This window comes from Schistocerca gregaria, unplaced genomic scaffold, assembly GCF_023897955.1.
Source record: "Schistocerca gregaria isolate iqSchGreg1 unplaced genomic scaffold, iqSchGreg1.2 ptg000632l, whole genome shotgun sequence".
Classification (NCBI taxonomy): domain Eukaryota; kingdom Metazoa; phylum Arthropoda; class Insecta; order Orthoptera; family Acrididae; genus Schistocerca; species Schistocerca gregaria.
In genome coordinates, this window is record NW_026062018.1 from 192,954 (window position 1) to 218,339 (window position 25,386).

The 25,386-nt window shown below is 24.0% G+C and overlaps 2 protein-coding genes across 2 annotated transcripts; one reads left to right on the top strand and one right to left on the bottom strand.

Moving 5' to 3' along the window:
• Positions 1 to 9,432: 9,432 nt before the first annotated feature.
• LOC126317523 (uncharacterized) lies at positions 9,433 to 12,960 on the top strand. Its single transcript, XM_049993196.1, has 23 exons — positions 9,433 to 9,580; positions 9,645 to 9,668; positions 9,769 to 9,843; positions 9,913 to 9,981; positions 10,055 to 10,123; positions 10,183 to 10,419; positions 10,491 to 10,559; positions 10,635 to 10,730; positions 10,828 to 10,899; positions 10,969 to 11,037; positions 11,106 to 11,171; positions 11,237 to 11,305; positions 11,401 to 11,466; positions 11,536 to 11,598; positions 11,657 to 11,725; positions 11,799 to 11,867; positions 11,931 to 11,999; positions 12,073 to 12,141; positions 12,204 to 12,272; positions 12,345 to 12,413; positions 12,496 to 12,564; positions 12,625 to 12,714; positions 12,790 to 12,960. Exons 3-23 carry the CDS (start codon positions 9,815 to 9,817, stop codon positions 12,944 to 12,946), a joined length of 1,704 nt encoding a protein of 567 aa, XP_049849153.1. The 5' UTR covers positions 9,433 to 9,580; positions 9,645 to 9,668; positions 9,769 to 9,814; the 3' UTR covers positions 12,947 to 12,960.
• Positions 12,961 to 22,323: 9,363 nt separating this feature from the next.
• Positions 22,324 to 24,976, bottom strand: LOC126317487 (uncharacterized). Its single transcript, XM_049993155.1, has one exon. The coding sequence runs from the start codon at positions 24,925 to 24,927 to the stop codon at positions 22,393 to 22,395; it is 2,535 nt and encodes an 844-aa protein (XP_049849112.1). The 5' UTR covers positions 24,928 to 24,976; the 3' UTR covers positions 22,324 to 22,392.
• Between the last annotated feature and the right edge of the window lie 410 nt (positions 24,977 to 25,386).

The window sequence follows — 25,386 nt, forward strand, 5'->3', positions numbered from 1 at the left end:
AAAAATCAGATATAAAAAGGTTAATAATCGATTGTTATGAATGAATATAGATGTTGTAGAAATGGATAGCTAGTTAAGAATTGATGAGTGGTAGAGTTTAGTTTATGGCATTGAAATGTCAATATACGTGATATATGGTTAAGATGAATAATGAATATCAAGGCTAGAAATGCAAAAAGGCATTTTGTTTATTTAATAAGTTTGGAATTTTTAAGGCTATTGAATATTTGGGATTAGGAAAGTTAGGATAGAAGTGAGGTGAAAAAGGTTTGAACACTTTTAAGATAGAGAATGTAATAATAATTTAGATGCATTTAAACAAAGATATTAATACTTATGATTTTTATAGATATTATTAATGCAAGCAAAAAACCATTATAATTTAAGATGTTATTGGTACATTCAAATGGTTAGAGAAGCGAATAACTATAAGATGAGTAGTTAAGATATTCAAGAAGTGATTGAATGAATCGATAATATAGTCTATGAGTATTTGGTTTTTTGTTGTTTTGGTCTAAATGCGAATATTGATCAAGTTAATTTTAATTTTTTTTTGTAAGATATTGGTTGTTGATTGAATAGAATTAACAGCATAGAATAAATATTTAACACAGATTTACAAAATTACACCCACTTTAGATATTAACAAAGTCTGTTGAAATAAATAAATTCTGGATTTGATTGATATTGTTTTATAATAGATAGAGATAGTATTTAGGGACATTATGTAAATTGACGCGTAAAAATAATTTGGTGGCTTATGAATTTATTAATTAATAACAAAATAATAGGGTGATTTATAAGGAATTGTCAAGATAGGTATTGATTTAGTATATAAAAATTGATAATAGTTTGTTATTCAGAATAAAGATTAGGTATTAGATTTTGTTTTTTTGACGTTATATAGTTATTTGATTGACTTTGTTAAAAATTATTAAAGAGTATTAGAGTCTAATAGAAAAATATTGTATAAGGGAGGTGGTGTTTGAAAATCTAAATATATTAAAAGCATAGGTTAATTAAAATACTTTGAAAAGGTATATATTGAAGTTTACGTTTGTTTCCACAAATATAAAAAGTCATAAAAATAAAAAAAAGGGGCAACGTTGAATATAAAGGGGGTAGAGAAATTATAATAATACTGTTGGTGATTATGATAGAAATAATTAAAATATAAATGTATAAAAAATGACTAACTGATTAAAATTATATATCGTACATATATATATATATATATTTATAACATTAAAGTATAATATTTAAATTAAAATTAAATATACTTAAAAAAGGTTATATCGAGTTAAAAGTATATTATTATAGCATAGATTAAAAACTATTTTTTATACTTTTATCAATCGATATTATATTATTAAAAATTATATTTAATAAATATGTTATAAAATATATAAGATATTGAAATATAAATTATATATATATATAGCTAGTTGTATAAGATGAATATATATAATAATGATAATTTTATATTGTGAATATAAAAGATAATAATAATTAATATTATTATTATAAATTAATAAAGAGAATAGTTATTATAGATGAGTTATAGATGAGTTATAATTATATATTATGTATAATATATAATATGAATAATATATAGTAAAAGATATATTAGATATATATATATAGTTACCTGGTTGATCCTGCCAGTAGTTATATGCTTGTCACGATGATTAAGCCATGCAAGTGTAAGTATAAGTTTTTTATTTATAGAAAACGAGACTGCGGACAGCTCAATAGTGCAGTTTAATTAATCTAAGTAATTATAAATTATATGGATAACCGTAGGAAATCTAGGGCTAATACATGATTTATATTAGTTTTGTTAGAAATAAGTGAGTAATAACAAAAAAGTATATAATCTGTGTAAAAACAGGTTATAGAAAGTATGAAAATTGTTTATAATTATTTAAACGAGTAATTACAAGAGAATCTGCCCTATCAACTATGGTAGGTTAGATAGAGGCTAACCTAGGTTATAACGGGTGACGGGGATTTAGAGTTTGATTCCGGAGAGGGAGCCTGAGAAATGGCTACCACTTCCACGGAAGGCAGCAGGCGCGTAAATTACCCAATTGTAAATATTTTCTATAATATATAAATATGCAAATATTATGTATATTATAGAAATGTACAGAGGTAGAGAAATGACGTAAAGGTGATTTTGGTTATACCAAGATATGCTTTAATGATAATGAGTTAAAATAACAATTAGAATATTAAATTGGAGGGCAAGTCTGGTGCCAGCAGCCGCGGTAATTCCAGCTCCAATAGTGTATATTAAAATTGTTGAAGTTAAAAAGTTCGTAGTTGAAGTTTATATTTTTATAGTTTATATTTGATTATTTATAATAGTTAGATATAAAATATAGAAAGATTTAATAAATATAATACCTTAATTAAATTATAGTGATTGAAGGAATAATAAGTTTTATACAAAATATGAGTAACAATTAAGGTATATGATAGATTTAAGTATATATAATGAATGAAAATGATTGGGATTAGATGTATTGGTTGGCTAGAGGTGAAATTCTATGATTCAACCAAGACAAACTAAAGCGAAAGCATTTAATAAGAGTAATTTTGTCAATAAAGAACGAAGGGATAAGGATCGAAGATGATTAGATACCGTCGTAGTTTATCCAGTAAATGATGATAATTAAAGGTTTGATATATATTAAAATATCTAATAATTCTATATGGATTAGAAGATAAATGTATATATTAAGAATTTTGATGAGAAATCGTTGAATATTTATATTTCTTGGGGGAGTATGTTAGCAAGAATGAAACTTAAAGGAATTGACGGAAGGGCACAACAAGGAGTGGAACTTGCGGCTTAATTTGACTCAACACGGGAAATTTTACCAAGGTAGGATATGAAAAGGATTGACAGATTAATATAATTAGCGAATAAAGGATCTTTCTTGATATCATAAGTGGTGGTGCATGGCCGTTCTTAGTTGGTGGAGTGATTTGTCAGGTTAATTCCGATAACGAACGAGATGATAAAAATATGTTGTATTTTCAGTTATTATATATATATTATATATGTATAATAATGAAAAAATAGATCATATTTGATTAATTACGATCAAATATTAAGTAATTTGAAAAGTATCGCAATAACAGGTCTGTGATGCCCTTTGATATCTTGGGCTGCACGCGTGTTACAATAATAACAAGAGAATGATTTAATAAGCAGATTTATATATTAATATTATATTAATATATAAATTAAATATAGCTATATGAAATATAGCTAAGAGCATATAAAATGTTATTTAATTAGTTGGGGATAGATTATTGTAATTATTAATCTTGAACAAGGAATTCCTAGTAATTACATGTCATCAACATGTGATGATTAAGTCCCTGCCCTTTGTACACACCGCCCGTCGCTCCTACCGATTGGATTATGAGATGAAAATTAAGGAGTAGTTTGTTATATATGTATATCTATACCTCTATATAACTATATTACAAATTAATTTGAATTTTATAATTTAGAGGAAGGAGAAGTCGTAACAAGGTCTCCGTAGGTGAACCTGCGGAGGGATCATTAGAGAATTATAAAATAAAAACAATAAATATATAATATAGTATTCTATAAATTATATAAACTATATTTATGATAAAAAGATATATATATAAATAAATAATATTTAATATAAAAATAAAAATATATTAATAATGGATATCTTGGTTCCTTTTAAACGATGATGAGCGTAGTTAGATACGATAATATTATTATGAATTACAAATATGTTATAAACAATTAGTTTATATGAATAATAAAGTTCTCTAATGCGAAATGCACTATATATCATATATAGATATATAGTATAAATATTTCAAATATTATATTATAATATATATATATATTATATATTATTATGTTATATAAAATATAATCTTTTATATAATTAAATCTATGATATATTCAATTATATATATATATACAAATATATATAGAGATAATACATATATATATATTTGTGTATATATATATAGATATAACGAGATATATTTGAAATATTTAAGATGACCCTCTGAATTTAAGCATATTACTAAGAGGAGGTTAAGTTATAAAAAAAGAAAACAAATGTGATTCTATTAGTAACGGCGAGTGAAAGTAGATAAAAGTTCAATTATTGAAATTGATTATATCTATTAGTAATAATAGTATAAATAAATAATCAATAATGTAATATTAGTTACAATAATATTTATTTAATAATGTATATATAATATTAATTGATTTTGAAATAAAATAATAATATAAGGTTAAAGTCCTGTAATTTTATATATATACATATTATATATATGATTATTGTAATAAGAGTCGATTTGTTTGAGATTGCAAATCTAATAAAATATATATATATTCTGAATATATATATAAAGAGATAGATTACTCTTAAAACTAAATATGATATATAAAAGGAGACCGATAGTGAATATTTAAAAAGTACCGTGAGGGAATGATGAAAAGAACTTTGAAAAAAGAGAGTTAAATAGACTTTGAAATTATTAATATAATTAACGTTATTGATATCATCTAATATAATATATTATTCTCTATATATATCTATATATATAGAATAGTATACTATAAAAATATGTTATATATTAAATAAAAATATATAATAATATATTATAAATGATATGATATTAATAATAACCGTCTTGAAACACGGACCAAGGAGTCTAAAATTAAAGCAAGTATTATTATTTAGTCAAAATAAATATACATATAGAAATAGAAATAATATTCAGTTTATAGGATTTAGTTTTTTTATATAAAAAATAAATCACTTATAGTTTTAATTTTAGGACCCGAAAGATGGTGAACTATTCCTGTATAGGTAGAAGTTTTAAGAAATTAAAATGGATGACCGTAGCAATGTTGACGTGCAAATCACTTGTATAATATGGGAATAGGTGCGAAAGACTAATCGAACCATTTAGTAGCTGGTTTCCTCCGAAATATCTCTAAGGATAGCGGGTATAATAAATATCTATATATATATATTATATTAAATCTAATATATATATAATTTAGTATTATGAGGTAAAGAAATGATAAGAGTTAATGTATAATATGACTTCGGTTATATTATACGATTAGGAATAAATATTATTTCTAAACTATTCTCAAACTTTAAATATGTAATATATATGTATTATACCTAGTTGGCCATGATTTGGTAAGCAGATATGGTTATATGGGATCAACCATAAGTAAAGATAAGATGTTAAAATGAATTTATCGAATATTGATAAAGGTAAAAGCTATGATTTAATAAAGACAGCAGGAAGGTGATTATGGAAGTAGATATCCTCTAAGAAGTGTGTAACAACATACCTGCCGAATTAAATTGTGCTTAAAATGGATAACGCATAAGTGATCGACAAATTAAATATAATATAGTTATATATTATATATTTGTTTAATATTATTAATATATTAATTATTGGTATATCACTAATAATTATATATATTAATATATAATTAATATCGATTCTTTACAAGATTTATTATAACAAATTATATAAATCTTAGTAGGAGGACATTAATATTTATATAAAGTAATAAAGTGATTTATTATGAATAAATATTAAGAGCAGATCTTGGTTATAGTAGCAAATACTCATAATAAAATTCAATAATCATATTGATTATATATATATGAGGACCGAAGTGGATAATGGTTTCTATATAAAGTTAATCTATATAGAGTTAGTCGTTCCTAATACAATATAGTAAATAATATATAAAAAATAAATATAAGTATTTATTAAGAAAGGGAATAATTTTAACATTAATTAACCATTAATTATATATAATATAAACTATAAACACTTATACTGTTTATAGTTATGTGGTGACATGTCTGAAAATATAAATCTAAAAAGTATAATATAGGTTAAAAAAGAGTTATCTTTTCTTTATAATATATATATATATTTATATTAATATAAATATAAATGTAGACAATAGAATATTAATCATTAATAGAAATTGTTTACTATATAGAAGATATTATATATGTAATATTATATATATTATATGTAACAATATAATATATACGATATTATAAAAAATAATATTTAACTGTGTATTGTACTCGTAAAAATTAGATTTATATATAATTTAAAAATATATAATAATGAACGTACAGATAACCGCATCAGGTATCCTATGATAAAATCGTTTGGTCGATAGAATTAATATTAATAAGGGAAGTCGGCAAATTAGATCTGTAACTTCGGGAGAAAGATTGGCTCTGATGGATCAATATAATAATCTATCTTCATTATTATATATATCTTATATTAGAACTGATTACTAAAACGAGGAATCCGACTGTTTAACTAAAACATAGTATAATGATAGATATAAGATAATATTTATGACATTATATGATTTCTGCCCAGTGCTCAGAATGTCAATATTAAAGAAATTTAATAAAGCTCGGGTAAACGGCGGGAGTAACTATGACTCTCTTAAGGTAGCCAAATGCCTCGTCATTTAATTGGTGACGCGCATGAATGGATTAACGAGATTCCTACTGTCCCTATTAATAATCTAGTGAAATAACAGCCAAGGGAACGGGCTTGGGTAAATGTTTATTATATATAAAAATAATTATTTATATAATATATAAAAATATTATAAAAATAACCTGCGGGGAAAGAAGACCCTGTTGAGCTTGACTCTAGTTAAAATACTTAAAAAAATAAAATTAGTATAGTATAGGTGGGAGTTGTGGCAATTTATTGTCATAACGTCAATGAAATACCACTATAATTATTATTTTTTTAATTAAATGATAAATATAGATAATACAATTTATAATTGTATGATTTTATAAATTATGCATCATAATCTAAATATCATTAAAATTATTTTAATGGGGAGTTTGGCTGGGGCGGCACATCTGTTAAAATATAACACAGGTGTCCAAAGATAAACTCAATAAGAAAAGAAATCTTATGTAGAATATAAGGGTAAATGTTTATTTGAATATTATTTTAAGTAAGAATAATATATAAATGAAAGTTGGGCCTAAAGATCCTTTGAAACCATATTTTTTAAATGGGATAAATATAATCTATATATCATATATGGATTATATAAATTTAAATCCTTCCCTTCAGAGGTGTCAGAAAAGTTACCACAGGGATAACTGGCTTGTGGCAGCCAAGAGTTCATATCGACGTTGCTTTTTGATCCTTCGATGTCGGCTCTTCCTATCATTGTGAAGCAGAATTCAAAAAGTGTAGGATTGTTCACCCAATAAAAGGGAACGTGAGCTGGGTTCAGACCGTCGTGAGACAGGTTAGTTTTAACCTACAGGTGTATACAATATAATCCTATTTTAATAGTAATATTATTTAGTACGAGAGGAACAATAATATAAGATAATTGGTAATATATTTAAATGAAAATTTAATGATATAAAGCTAAAATCTTTATATGGTTATATATATATATTTATATATATATATAATCTATTAATAGTTGGAAGCATATAAAACTAGAAATATAAAAAATAAGGCTAGATTAAATAGGATAATAATTATATATAATATAATATGATATATTAATCTATGTGATGAATATATATTATATTAGATATAATTATGAAAATAAATTGAAAAAGACAATGAAAAATATTATATTATAATTAAGGAATTGTAAATATTAGAGTTTATAAATATTATATTATGTAAATAATATAATATAAAACGATATATTGAGATGTCCTTTAATTATTATTAAATATATATATAAATAAGGATTAACAATAATTATATAATATTAATAATGACTTCCTAGAAAGTGATATATCTGGATAATTCAAACTATTATTAATATTTAATATATCTACCTAAATACACAGTTAGTGTAATAATATATATGTTAAAACAGTGTAAATAATAAAAAATATATAAATCGAATATTAAATAATGTTTAACCTGTTATAATTTTTATTAAAAAATTTTGATCTTATATTCTTTAGTTTTTGTATTTAATATTTCATAATCAGTATTTTGTTCATAACACATCTATTACCTGTAGTATAGTTCAAATTCAAATATGTATTTGACTAACATTTTAAATAATATTATTGTGTTTATATATAATATATATTGCACTTTATCATGTTATAAACATGTCTAGTTTCAGATAACAATTATTATTTATATACATTATATAACTTATTTAAATTTGGTTTATTATTTTCGCCATAACTTAAACAGATTTATTTGAACTTTTGGTGCACCGTCTCATGTATAATCTCTATAGAATATAGCAAGTAATAGACATGTGTTAAGTACTTATAATTTGAGTACATACTTGTATATATTGACAATGTAATATGTGAACAAATCTCTGATGACCTGTAGTTATTCATCATTAGCTTTGTTCCTGGTCAGTAATTCTCTTTAAACATGACCTTGAGCACGTGACCTAATTTAACGTTCCTCAAAAAAGATGTAACTAATATATTAGTAAATAGAAGCTGATTAAATATTTAGAAACAAGAGGGTTGGTTTAGGAAATTTTACGTCTTAAATAATAGATAGTTGTTAATATTGATTATAATATGTTGTTTTCTATTAAACCGTCAATCACAGGTACCTTTTTATTAATGAGTAAAATTATAGATTTGAGCTGTTTCATTAAGAATGGTGTTATTATAGTTTCAAGTTAGGAAGATGATATCAGTTGTTTTTTTGTTTATTTAGTGTGACATAATTGACGGTACTATATGTAGCACATACGTAAGACAAATAATATGATTGAGATCTAGTCGGGTAATAATTTCATATTTTTTTGGGTAGGTAACACTACGTACTAAATTATATATCAACAAATAGTATAAGATCATAGATTAAACAGACTATATGTATTATTATATTATTATTATATTATATTATTTGTATTACATTATTTATATTATTTATATTATATTATTTATATTATATTATTTATATTATATTATTTATATTATATTATTTATATTATATTATTTATATTATTTATTTATATTATTTATTTATTTATTTATATTATTTATTTATATTATTTATTTATATTATTTATTTATATTATTTATTTATATTATTTATTTATATTATTTATTTATATTATTATATTATATTATTTATTTATATTATTATATTATATTATATTATATTATATTATATTATATTATATTATCATATTATATCATATTATATTATTATATGTATTTGCGATACTAAAAAAAGAACATGACGCAATAATATATATATTTTTTTATATTGACTTAGTTTAATAAATTATTCATTTTATACTATACCTTTTAGCAACAAAAGCGTTTGTTATTCAAAAATTTTGACCATACTAAAAAATGAAAATCAGTTATACAACTGGAATATTAGTCATCCTACTAATACTGTCTTTTACAAAAGCAGATATTAATGCGAAATTTTTACTTGATTTAAGTAACTTTCTTAAAAACACATCCTATGAATCAATTGTTTCGAATGGAAAAAATGTCACAATGTATGTAAAAAATTACATTCATATTTGTAACATGGATAATTAGGTTGACTATAAATTTTTTTAGTAATAATGGAAAAATTACAAATATGTATGTTGAATAATTCTACAATATTATCATTCGGCCGTAGTTAAATTTATTATCTATGCCGTTTCTAGAGTAAAACTAAGAATTATTACTTTTATTCAAGACATTTTGAAGATATTATTCTCCCTGATAGAGCTATACCAGATTCAATGAATACTATAAGTGATTTAGAAACATTGTAAGTATTTGTTATAAAAAATATGCCTATTTAAATAATTATATAATGTTATTTATTTATTATGTTTAGGTCTATTATTAATTGTACATTTCAGATAAAATCACAACTTGTTGGCAACTCAAAAAAATTAAAAGAATTGTATGCTAATTAATATTAACGAAGTATTACTTTTATTAATAAATATAATGTATTATATTAACGGGAAAATTAGACGAATTATAGGGAACCCTATCTTAAATAGAGCACCAGATTTAAATGGTCTAGATAATCTAGAATATTTGTATGTACATTGATATAATTAAAAAGGAGGTATTTTACTGTCTAATATTTCTATTATAGGGATGTTTCTGGTAATTCGATAGATACTCTTATGTCAGATATTGCATTTAACAAAAATTTGAAGCACATGTATGCTAATTCTAATAATTTAAAAAATATACATATGATATATCTTAATCAAATATATGCAATTAATTTATCAATAATTAATAATAACACTATACACAGTAATTTATCACATAATAGAATTATTGGTGAGGTAAAATCACTTAGTAATAATGCCGAATTACTAATTTTGTACGTTTATTTATTTTAAAGATACATATAATATAAGTAACATACATACTGATTTATTTGTACATATAAAGAGACCTTTCACATAACTTTTTGCAGGGTCATGTCTCACCATTCTATGCAAATATTAAACTGAAAATTTTGTATGTTTTATAATTTTAATACATATAATAATAATAAATAAAGTATTTATTAATATATATATATTTTTAATATAGAGATCTTTCATTTAATAATCTAGAACACATAGTTGAACAACCGTCTGATAGAGAAAGTCTTCGACCGTTTGATAAAAATGTTGAATTGGAAATGATGTATGTTTATTTTAATAAATATTAGGTCTGGTATATAAATTTATATAATATATTCAATCTTATGTGTAAAGATTACACTAACTCTGCTCCTGTATAGCAATCTTTCAAATAATTGGTTAGATAATCAAATTGAAGGGTATTTTGATAAAAATATTAAATTGAAATATTTGTATGTCTTCCTTTAAATATAATATATATAAATAATAAATTCATACTGACCTTATTGTGGTTTCTGAAGGAATATTCAAAATAATAGATTTGTAGGTGGTATTCCTGATATTAATAATAATAAAAATTTAATTATATTGTATGTGTTATTGGTATAGATACAACAACTTTACTTAAATGGGACTAAATAATTTATTTTATGTATAGTAACGTATCAAATAATAGTTTATCATCATCTATTAAAGAAATTTCTATCAAGAGTTTGTCACATATGTAAGTTTAATTTAATATTAACAATTATTAAGATCAGCAATAAACTTATAATGTTTTGTAAATAGAGATATTTCACTTAATTCAGTAAAAGGCGAACTTCCAAAATTTACTGGCTGTATTAATTTATTAACTTTGTATGTTTATTTCAAATTATGAATATGTTGATATAAATAAATTATATTGAATAACAATCTAAGCAAGCATATACTAATTTAATTATATATTACAGAAATGCCTCTTGTAACGGTTATAGCGGTGTTATTCCTCGTTTTAATAACACTGAGTTATATTCATTGTATGTTTATATTGAATATACAAATAAGTATATATAAAATAATTGATACTAATATTTTTTAATAAACAGAGATCTTTCAGGTAACAAGTTCCAAGCTACTGTGGACTTTGATGTTCCTAAACTGAAATATTTGTATGACATTATTTGAGATACTAAGAATACATATATGTATATATTAATTCATTTATAGGGACCTATCAAATAATATTATAGGTAATATAACTTCTTCGTTTAAAAACAATCCTGAATTATTTACACTGTATGTTTAAATCAAATATTTATTGATTGAATTTACCATATGGGACTTATATTAATTTCTATTTTATATACAGAGATATTTCTCTTAATGAAATAAAAGGTAACCTTCCGGATATTGCTAGTAATAACAATCTAGAATATTTGTATGTAAAAATACATAATTTTAACATATACAGGTATTTTTTTAACCTTCTTTTAATATATAGTAATGCATCAAATAATAGATTCTCATCAAATATTACATCATATAAAATAAGTCCTAGTGTCAAAGTCGCGTATGTTTAAATTTATCTAATGTCTTTCAAAATATAAAAGTATAAATGATAATATTAATATATTTATATATAGAGATCTTTCTGTTAATTATTTAACAGGTATTATCCAAGACCTTGATAATAATATAGAATTAACTGAATTGTATGTTTTACAAATATGTATAAGGAGGTTATCATATGTGCTATATTAACTTATTTTCATAGAAATGTTTCGTCTAATCTTTTGAGAGGTGAACTTCCAGAATTTAACGCTAATGTTAATTTAGAGTTTTTGTATGTATAATCTATAAAATTTTGTAATTATATATAATATTAGAATGCAAATTTATCCTAATTTTTACATAGAAATCTTTCATCAAATCATATAACCGGGAATATTCCCGATTTTAGTAATAATTACAAACTAGCTAAATTGTACGTTATTTTGTAACAGATAGAACTGTTAAATCAAAAGATTATATTAATTAATAGGAAAATATTAATTTATAACATACAGGGATCTTTCATATAATTGGATATCAGGTGTTATTCCAAGTTTTGTAAATAATAGATTTATGACCACATTGTATGTATATTTTTATATTATTCGTATTTCAATAAATCAATAATTAATAATATGATTTAGACTTTTAATGGGAAATCGTAATCTCAAATATTACTGTAAAAATAATGGTGGTTTATTACCTGGCGTATTTGGAATAGGTGGTGATATTTGGTATATATAATTGGTTTATAATGATATAACGTACAAAAATAGTATTTATCTGATATTGCTAACATTATAATTTAGTGATTTGGGTAGTGTCACCATAGTGAGTAAAAGAGATTGTAGTGATAGTATAAAGAGTCAATGCAATGTTAATATTATGTCAAGCGCAAAATCTATTTACTATATTGGTACAATCCAAATATTGGCTGTATTTTCCTGCTTATTATTTATGTTTTAAACATAATAGATTTATCAATAAACACTAATATTATTATATGAATTTTGTATATTGCATTTTTTTATTATATAATCGAATTAATAATGACATTATATTATAAATATAATTATAATAAATCACATAATATTAAAATTTTATAAATCTAGAATATATAAATTTATGTGAGGTCATTACATGAAATCAATCATTTATATATTTTGATCAAATTTATTAATTTATTTGTCATAATATATATTTTTCGAAGTTATGAAAGTGAAATCAATAAGGAAAAATATAATCGTAGAATAGTTCACACTTTGAAGATTAAGTAAGTTTGTTATGATCAGTATAAAAAAATATATTGGATTTTTATTAAAAGATGTAAAGTAAAGGTTGTATTAAGGTTTAATATACAATAATAATAAATATAATTAAATATAATTCCTTAATTATAATATAATATTTTTTCAATTTATCTTCATTATATATATAGTTATGAAAGTTAATATTTTTATCAGTTTGATTAATATTTTAATAACTAAAAATGAGAAAAGGTCGATATTGATACAATTAAAAGAGTATTTAAAATAAATGCAAATAATAAATAGAGTAATAAATCTAAAATAGTACTAGATAAATTATAAAGAGATTAATAAGTGTTATATGAATATTTGTTTGTGTTAAACATAACATAATAATATAGTGGAAGAATATAGTATAGATAAAGAATAGAGGAGATCGTGGATAAGATAGTGGAGTATAGGGTTATGAAATATGAGTAAGATGACTCATAGGTTGAGAATTGTGGGTTGAGAAGGGTATGTTCATTTGTGAAGCACGAATATACAAAAGAACAAGATGATTATAGATAGATGATATATAGGAAAGAAGAATAAATAAATAAGATGTAGATATAAAGAACATGAAAAATTGTTTTCAAATTCGAAATAAAGCAGGAAATATATGATGGTAGAGTATAGTATAGGATAGTAAGATAATGGGAAATAATCCGATAACAGACAATCATAGAATATGATAGTGTAGTATGATGGCAGAATAGAATAGAATGATAGAAATGGTCAATAGGGCAGGATGTGATAATGGAACAGGATAATGGTTATATGTGTAAATATAAAATGGCATATAAATATAGAAAAGAGTATATATAGTATATGCATTGGTGTAAGAATACATATACAAAATAAATGCATCAAATTTAAATAATAAAATATTATGTATATCTGAGCTGAATTAATTATATTGTACTATCGTCCTGAATCAAAAATCATATAATATATTTATTAATCTAAGTTATCAATATAAAGTATGATAATATAAAAAGTGTCATATTGACAAAAAACAATTGATACGCAACAATCATAAACTATGCGAGCATAGCGGTATTGTATATAATATCTTTATAGAGAGATAGATAATTTTACGATGAGGTTATGATATGAAAACAAACATATAGGCATGTCTTTGCGATATACAATGGACCCAAGATTGCATTCGAAATATATAATTGTATTGATATCATACGTATATGAGTTTTTATAGAACAGATGATGAAAGATATTATGTGATGAGTATTGTAAACGAGATGATGAGAATAATCATAGATACAATATACACATAGTGCGTTAATACACATATATTCAATAAAACAATGTACTATGTCATTATTAACATCATTGTCAATAGCGATGTATATTAGAGCAATAACGATTTTGTGTGTAATTGTTGATAAAAAAATAACAAATGATGATGTAAAACTAAACAGAGAGAGGATATATGATAAATAAGATAGAATAGACGTATGGTAGCAGATTATATCGTGGGTTATGTAATATGAATAACAATAGTTATAGGTAGTAAATAGGCATATGCAATGGTATCGGAATGGTGAAAGAAAAGACCAATGCAGCATCAGGGTAAAACCAGAATAATAACTTAGATAAACATATAAATGATATGTGATATAAGTATATATATATTGTATGAATGTCTAGGTGATAAAAAACATGATATTAGATGAGTGCTATATCAAAATAGTAAAGATAGAGGTGGATATGTAAATGATATATTATATTATTATAAATAGATGATATGTATATATGTGTCTAGAGTAAATAAAAGATATGAGCAAAAATAAATATAAGATGATTGTAGACATATAATCATAAATGAACATGATAAGTTAAGTTATAGAGTTATATATAATGTAATAATAAAAGAAATAATTAATTTAGATTTTTATAGTTTATAAATGATTGATTGAAGATTAGTATATATGAATATATGAAATGTTTGATATTTATATTTTCAATCATATGCGGTGGTATATGGGTTGATTGAAGTGATGATAATAAAATTAAGAGTAATAATGAAACACCGCGTACTGGACATTTTACTTTGAACTTATTCGAATAAACCAATAATGACGTTGTTAACTATTTATCCAATAATAAACCAATGGAAGTAGAAAATGAAAATAGTGTATGTTAAATATATGTAAAATAAAAAACGTTATCAGATACATGTGTTATTAGGTTTAGAGGTAATAATAACACAAATTACCAATATCAACAACAGCATTATATTGGATAGGCTTGAGATAAATGGAAATCTTTTAATAAACAACAATTGCACAATGATTGTTAGAGGATAGACAATATTAGAAAAGATTGATTAAAATAATTAATAGTTTTGATTGGACATGGTAACAACATATAATGCTGTATTATGAATATAAAGTTTAATATGCTGATAAAGCAAAAAGTACGGATATATTCATTAGATGAACATGTTATAAAAAAACTAAAACCATCTTATTTTATAATTGTAATGAAGCAATTGTAACATATAAATTAAACAAGACATACGTTGAACAAATCTACTATCTAAGAATCTATATAATCTCCTATTGAATATACCTGTGTAAATGATATACACAGAAAAGGTGAAGAGATGTATGTAACAGAAGTATCTTAGTGATTTTAATACAAACAAATATAAATGTATAATAATGTGATGGGCTGAGGAAAGTATGAATAATATTGTAGAGATTGAATATGTGAGACAGTATGATAGAATATATGGATGTGTGGACATGGTATAATAAGTGATGTGTAGGGGCGTTATGGTATGATAAAAAGTGTATGTATAGCATGAATAGATAGAAGGGTAGATGTGGATAGTGTGATTAAGAGAAAAAATGGATTATAATAACAGACGTTAATAAAGCAAAACATGACAATAACTAAAAGTAGTGAGAGAGTATGTGTAATAATAAAATTTATTACAGTTTATTTTAAACTAGCTTTTTTTCTAGTGAATTTTTTCGGTTTTTGTCAATTATTAACATAAATTCAGCCCATGTCACTGCGCTTTCAATGTGTAGATGTTATACAGAAAGCGCATATTATGAGTTGTTATAGAAAAAATTTAAATCAAAATACTATTAATAGGTTAACACAAAGGAGAAGGTTATAGTCTAAACTTTTTTATGAAGACTATAAATTGTAGACGCAAAAGAGAAACATAGAATACAAATTATAGTGTGTTGTCAGACAATAATAAATATGGCTAAGACCAGTATACATGCCAATGTTAAATAAAATTTTCACAATCAGTAAGCTTAACTAAGATGAGTAAACAATTCCAAAATGCGTTACCCAGCGCAAAATTGTAAAGTGCTGGAGAATAACAGATTGCTTGTTACTAATTTAAAACCCATCAACAATTTGTAGATAATAATAGGTATTATACTGGTTCAGATTCAGCAACATATTCTGTCAATTAGGACAAGAGAATACTTCAAAAATATTCATGGCTGAGCTGAACAAGTTATCCAGCAGTAAAGATGGTGTAATTTCAGAAGACGATTATTGTGAAGATACAAAAATGCATTGTTACAACAGGGAAATAGTAGTCAGGTAATTGGTATTGAATTAGATTATGGAGCTGCATGCTTTTCCTGCAAATATTACAATAATTAACAATACGCTGCATAGTTTGACAGTGTAACATACGAATCTGAAAGGTGGCGTTCCAAGTTAAACCTCAAACTGACTAAATTGATATATCTGGCTCTATTAGAAAGCGATTTTACTGGTCGTTTAAGTGCAAAAACTGGGGATCTGAATAAATTATATCACCTTGCCTTAAGTATCTCAAGTTTATGCGGCTCAATACATGATATTCTGTATTTACAGACATAATTGACATATCTGAATCTTATTAACAACAATATCAGTCACAGTTTGTTGTCTAATATTGGTAATCTGACTAATATAGTCAATCTGAGTCCGTATTTGAATGAATTAAGCTGCATGGTACAGAACTAGGTTGTTAATTTAATTAATCTGAGATTTTTAGCAATGAAAGGGGATGATTTTGAAGGTGACGCTCATGATCTGAATCGTCTGATAAATTTGATGTATATGAACATTATTAGCTCAACAAACGTAGCCTGAATGAAAAGATTGTACAATAATATTACGCACTCTAAATACGGCAATAAGTCTATACCTAAATTATCGGTTAGTTCAATAATTTGCACATTAGGAAAGATGATTGTTGTGACGTTTATGTATGCAGCTGAATTAGAGGTGATATTAAACTAGAATTTGCAGTTATGATATGTATATATGCAAGATAATAGATAATAAAACATGTAGAGTTAAGAAAATAGTAGTGAGATAGTTTGAATTAAAAGATTGATGTTCAAGTAGATTTATTTTAGTCATTGTATAGTTTAACATAAGAGGGCAGATAAAGGTGAGAAATGGAATGAATGTGTATGTGAGAAGCTATAGAATAAAATTGAAATAATAAGAGATAGATAGTTTAAAATATTATGTGAGATGTTATGAAGTATATATGGTGAAAGGTCATTATTATAGATAGTGTTAGGAAAAGTAGAATCATTTAGAGCATTTTGAGATATGTTTGCTGTATAAGTGTTTAGTATAGATGGGCGATGTATTGATATGTTTCGTAGGTGCGTTGAGTTAGAATAGTTGTAGACTGGAGCACTGTGTGACAGGATCTTGGTTGGCGTTAATAATTGTGTAACCTGAATCGTTTATTATTAGATTAAAAGTGTTCGGTTGATTATATGAGATTTTTTAATATTGTAAGGGAATTTGTTGAGAGTTGTATAAGGAATAATTGTCATTTGTAGATTATAATATGAAATTTGTATTGATTGAAATAAGCAAGATATAATTTACAAGTAAAGATAGACATATATGTATAGATAGGTACATTTTGATGTTATGAATGTTGTCATTATTTGTTTATTATATAGATTTAACGTAATTATAGGAAAGGCACAAAAGGTTATCTATTGATATATAATGGGCATTTATATGATATTGTTGTGTGGTGTGATGTATTATAACATACATGATGGATAAATAATACTGCTATTTATCAGAACATATTAATAAGTAACATTTGAAATATATTATATTATAGCAACGATATAAATACTATATTCAGCAATTTGTATATATATTTGACTGTATTTTACTAAAGAACAAGTATATAAAGTGTATATAAAAGATTAGTAGATATATATGATTATAATTATATTATCTGTTTCCTTTATAAATAAAATACTATATCGTCAGATTTTATATTAATAATTTGGAAATGTATAGATTAGGGGATTGAGAAGTACATTATATTTATGAATGGGTTATGTGTAAGTGTATAGATATATAACAAGGTAATTTTATGTGAATATTATGATATAGGAGGGCTATATGGGATACAGATAACATAGAAGAATATATGTATATTGTATAGATAATATAGAAGAATATATGTATATTGTATAGATAATATAGAAGAATATATGTATATTGTATAGATAATATAGAAGAATATATGTATATTGTATAGATAATATAGAAGAATATATGTATATTGTATAGATAATATAGAAGAAATATATATTATATAAGACAAAAATTATAAGACTTATGTTATTAGGCTTAGCTATAATAATCCTTGATTAATAAAAATTTATATATATCATATATCTGAGATCAGTTATTATAATATGATACTAATTAACATCGTGAGTTATGTTTTATATGGATCAAATATCAATATAAAATCTGATAATACAAAATATTTATTAATAAAGAAGATGAATAATACACGATAATAAAACTATGTAAAAATAATATTGTTATAGATCGATAAAAGTCAGCCAGAATTATTACGTCATCTCTTTCTATATATTATGATATAGAATAAATAAATTTAAAAATCATTTAAACCGTATATTATGTTTAACATGTATATACGTAGCTGAATTTGTATAAAATAGCAAAATAATATTACATAATAGATAGTTGTAGAAATAGCATATTCATGTAATATTGACGTTATTTACAATATTAATCATAATATATTTACACCACTATCGTTCATTGGTTGCTATTCGCTAAATGATGCAGATACATATATACACCTGACTTGTTTATGAGTCCGCGTATGATAGAATTATACATCCACCCGAAGGTATCTTGTATAGTTGAATTCAACGTGTATTGATTCGAATTATTGCTACCTTATTCTTGATTCGGGTCACTGATATCAGGCTCAATCAAGGCGTCAACACGTTGATCTTCTCAATTAATTACTTGCTATCGTTATATTGAGTATAAAATGATTCTTTCTACTACTAGAGCTAAATTGATCCTGACCACACGATATTACCATCTAGACTATTATCAGACGGATACAATGCTATTTTATAGTCGACGTGTTTTGGAAGGCATTATTTGAGTTTATAGCACTGAGATGGGATTGAGCATCTTCAATGAAGTTTTTACGTATTTCATCTATATCAATACAACTGATCTATATTACATTTAGGCCATGAAAAATATAGGTTGATATTGAGACGTCTGAGCATCTTTGAATGTGGTAATCAATATTCATATGATCTCATATGATATATAGAAATAATAACACCGCTATAACATATTAGAATATATTGATAAATAATATTCTGGATAAATATATTACACTATAAATATGTATAGTAAATATTCACTACAATCGGAAAATGTTTATGTTTGTATATATATTTTTTAAAATATAAAGATGTACATCATTAAATATATTATTGTAAAACAATAGTACATATCTGTATATATAAATACGTTTTATAGGTATAAAGTAAGCAGGTATGATATATATATTATGTGTAGAAATAAAAGCAGATAATATGATCAATATATACTAAGTTTAATATGATTTGTATATATATAAATTCAACATCATAAATATCGTAGATAGTAAAAAATATATAAATAACTATAACACGACTAATATCATATTGTATGCATATATTATATATTGATAACATAAATATATTGATAACAATATGTGTAATAAAATCTAAGTTTATATAATAATAGAATTAGTTATATACTATAGAAATATATGACATAACCAGGTGAATGAAATATCATGTTAAATATCTAATTTTAACAGTCATTTGCAAATAATGTATTTAAGTTATATATATGAATCAATATAAGTATGTATAAATAATAACATATATAATGAATGATTGAAACTGTAAATTATATCAACAAACCACAATATCTAAACATATTATATACAATAGTAATAAGGGATAAATAGATGATAGAGACAACAATAAAATAATTAAAACAATATAGGGGGACATATATAATAATAATGTATGCAATACAAGCATATATGAGTTAATATATCTATTAAAACTTCTTCTATATTTACATGATATTAGTATAATTTTACGTATAAATAGATAAAATAGATATATAAGGCAATAGAATTAATCAAATATCAACAATTCTGAGGTTGTTACCCTATAAAAATATTTGCATGTATGCATGTATATATATAATATATAGATATATATATATACTGTAATATATAATATATAGATATATATATATATACTATAATATATAATATATAGATATATATATATATACTATAATATATAATATATAGATATATATATATATACTATAATATATAATATATAGATATATATATATATACTATAATATATAATATATAGATATATATATATATACAATAGGATATAATGATAATAAAATAGAATAATAGAAAAGGGAGGATATGTAGGTAATATAGTGGATGGCGTGTGATAATAAACTGAATAATGTAGATGGTACAGAATAAAATAAAATGAAGCGACATGACAGGTTCAAGGAATAGAATGGTTGATATATAACAGAAACAGAATATGAAGGTAATGTGGGTTAGGGTTAGAGGATGTAGAATGCAGAATAAAAGAAAGAAGTATAGAGGTTACGAAGACGAATGGAAAAATATTGTTGAATGATATAGAAGAGAGAGCAGAAGAAGATTTAGAGAGAGAACACGTGTGAACAATTGTGACGTAGATGTGTTTAGAGAAGATAGAGAGTATTAACATAAATTACAAGGTAAATTTAAGATAAAGAGGTAGATCAGGTATAATGAAATAAATTGTTGTATTTTTATAGATTGTGAAGTGAGGTAAGTAGGAGGTAGAGAGAATGTAGAGAAAAATGAAGAAAATAAAGCGTGACGGTAAGAGAAATGAAGAAAATGAGAGATTATGGATAGAGAATATGAGCATAAAAATATAGCTATATAATGTGTAAAGGTAGATAGATAATTAGAAGATATATATATATTTCTCTATATATATATATACACTATTCTAATTAATTTCACTTTTTTATCTATCTGTAATTTTACTACCTCACACGTACATTTATTTTTATTTTTTTTATATATACTTATCCCTTTTATCTGCTCTATTCATACTCTGTCTATCTCTTACATACATTTTCATTTTACCTCAAAACATTCATCTCTCTATATCATCTCATTCATATTCATCTTAGTTAACTTTATCATAATCACATTAAATCTATATAATAATAAATATAACATCAATATATATATTCTTATATGTCACTTTTTTTGTTCTATCCAATTAAATTATATCTTGCTTATCGCAATCAACATCTATATAATACTCACATTATACCATTTTGGAACTGCCAATACTAATCTAACACATAAAATATATCAATACATCAATCTATAATAAATATTTATATGATAAACATATTTCACACTTATTCTAAAATTAATTTATTTACTCTAGCATCATCTTCTATATCAATAGCATTTTACTATATATACTTCATGATATTTCATACAATATTTTAAATTATCTCTTATATTTCAATTGTATATCTTCTCACATATACATGTTCTATTTATCATTGTCTCTACGTATTTATCTTATCTTATATATAATAAATATAATGGCTCTTATATTAAACATCAAATTTTTAATTCAAATTATCTATATTTTTATAACTAATAGTGTCTAATAGCTTATATAAATATCAGAATTACAAATTCTAATTTAATATCATTCCTACTGCACCTCTGCACACTACCATCGTAATAATTATTTTCATTCCAGGTGTGTAGAACATTGAACCAATTAATGATTTATCTATAGGCTTATTACTGTATTCACAAAGTGTTACATTATCACATGGTTCACTCACAGGCCTAATTAAACAATTTTCCTTTTCAATAAGTGGAGGTAACACATCATCATCACACTTTACATTCAAATTATGTTTTGTTGAGCTAATGTTCATATAATCCAATTTTATCAGACGACTCAGATCAGGTATATCACCTTCAAATTCATTCTCTCTCATCTCTAAAGCTCTGAGATTGATTAAATTACCAATTTCATTTGGTATAGTACCATTTAATTGATTAAAACACAGATTTAGACTAGTTAACATGATCATATTACCAATATTAGGTGACAAACTACCACTAATATTGTTGCCCATAAGATCCAGATATTGCAATTGATTTAGTGAATATAAGCCATTAGGTATCGATCCAGATAATTTTAAGTTACTTAAATCAAGATGATATAACTTAGTCAGATTTCTAATATCATCATTTAAACTACCAACAAGTTTGTTTCCTTGCAAATCTAGATATTCCAATTGAGTCAATGTATATAGACCATCAGGTATCGATCCAGATAGATTTAAGTTACTTAAATCAAGATGATATAACTTAGTCAGATTTCTAATATCATCATTTAAACTACCAACAAGTTTGTTTCCTTGCAAATCTAGATATTCCAATTGAGTCAATGTATATAGACCATCAGGTATCGATCCAGATATATTTGAGTTACTTAAATCAAGGGTCCTCAATTTACTCAGAAGTTTAATATAATCATTTAAAATGCCATCAAGTTTGTTTCCTTGTAAATTTAGATATTCCAATTTAGCTACTGTATATAGACCATCGGGTATCGATCCAGATAGATTTAAGTTACTTAAATCAAGATGATATAACTTAGTCAGATTTCTAATATCATCATTTAAACTACCAACAAGTTTGTTTCCTTGCAAATCTAGATATTCCAATTGAGTCAATGTATATAGACCATCAGGTATCGATCCAGATATATTTGAGTTACTTAAATCAAGATGATATAACTTAGTCAGATTTCTAATATCATCATTTAAACTACCAACAAGTTTGTTTCCTTGCAAATCTAGATATTCCAATTGAGTCAATGTATATAGACCATCAGGTATCGATCCAGATATATTTGAGTTACTTAAATCAAGACTCTTTAATCCATTCAGAAGTCTAACACTATTACTTAAAATATCATCAAGTTTGTTTCCTTGTAAATTTAGATATTCCAATTTATTCAGTGTATATAGACCATCAGGTATCGATCCAGATATATTTGAGTTACTTAAATCAAGACTCTTTAATCCATTCAGAAGTCTAATGTTATTATTCAAGCTACCAGTAAATTTGTTTCCTTGTAAATCTAGATATTCCAATTTATTCAGTGTATATAGACCATCAGGTATAGATCCAGATATATTCGAGTTACTTAAATTAAGAACCCTTAAATTACTCAGGTTTCTAATATTATTACTTAAACTACCACTAAATTTGTTTCCTTGTAAATTTAGATATTCTAATCCGTTCAGTGAATATAGGCCATCAGGTATCGATCCAGATATATCTGAACCACTTAAATCAATGAATCGTAACATATTCATATTTTTAATGTTATCATCCAAACTACCACTAAACTTGTTTCCTTGTAAATTCAGATATTCTAATCTGTTCAGTGTATATAGACCATTAGGTATCGGTCCAGACATATCTGAATCACTTAAATCAAGATATACTAATTTATCCAGATTTTTAATACTATTATCCAAACTACCAATAAACTTGTTTCCTTGTAAATATAGATATTCCAATTGAGTTAATGTATACAGGCCATCTGGTATCGATCCAGATATATTTGAACCACTTAAACCAAGATACACTAAATTACTCAAATTTCTAATATTATCGCTTAAACTACCATCAAAATTGTTCCCTTGTAAATATAGATATTCCAATTGAGTTAATGTATACAGACCATCTGGTATCGATCCAGATAGACTTGAGCCAGTTAAATTAAGAGTCGTTAATTTACTCAGATGTTCAATATTATCGCTTAAACTACCATTAAAATTGTTTTCTGCCAGATCCAGGCACACCAGTTCCGTCAGCTCATAAATTTCATCTGGAATATTGCCTCTTAATTTCACATTTCTCATATATAAATCAGTTAATGTATCTTTAATTATTGTAATGCATGTAGGAAATCCAGACAGCTCAAGATCCTGTATTCTAACACCAGTGATCCGATACTCATCATCACAACTTATTTTCAAGTTATTACAATAATTATTTATTGCTATTTCATCTGAATGACTCAAATACTTGTTAAACTCAGCCACAAATTTCGAAGAATTACTATCATCTATCTGTGCCAAATGCGTTGAAATCTCAGCTAGTACAACCACCACTACTAGCAAATTATTCAAAAGCTTCATATTTAGAGCACTAAAAAACTTCTAATATGTCTTCGATTATTCTCTATCAACTAATAGCTGTTTTATATCACTTTTAATTTGATTTATTATTACCAAATATAGTATTTATCACATAACTATATTTATCAATCGGTCTTTTTAACCATATTTAGAGACAATGATTTTTCTCGTCTATCATCGTCTCTCAGTCTCTATCAACTAGTCTGTTTTATAATTGTTCAGTCTACAGCTTCTTGATTACCAAAAATACTTACCATACAACTATGTTTATTATGTATTGATCTTTTAACTATATTTATTATATATTGATCTTTTAACTATATTTATTATATATTGATCTTTTAACTATATTTATTATATATTGATCTTTTAACTATATTTATTATATATTGATCTTTTAACTATATTTATTATATATTGATCTTTTAACTATATTTATTATATATTGATCTTTTAACT

Bases quoted from the DNA above. Each gene is read 5' to 3' on its own strand.
- LOC126317523 (XM_049993196.1), top strand. From the start codon at position 9,815: ATGAATACTATAAGTGATTTAGAAACATT. The intron at 9,844-9,912 runs GTAAGTATTTGT...TATTATGTTTAG, and splicing joins ATAAGTGATTTAGAAACATT to GTCTATTATTAATTGTACAT. The intron at 11,306-11,400 runs GTATGTTTATTT...TATATATTACAG, and splicing joins TGTATTAATTTATTAACTTT to AAATGCCTCTTGTAACGGTT.
- LOC126317487 (XM_049993155.1), bottom strand. From the start codon at position 24,927: ATGAAGCTTTTGAATAATTTGCTAGTAGTGGTGGTTGTACTAGCTGAG.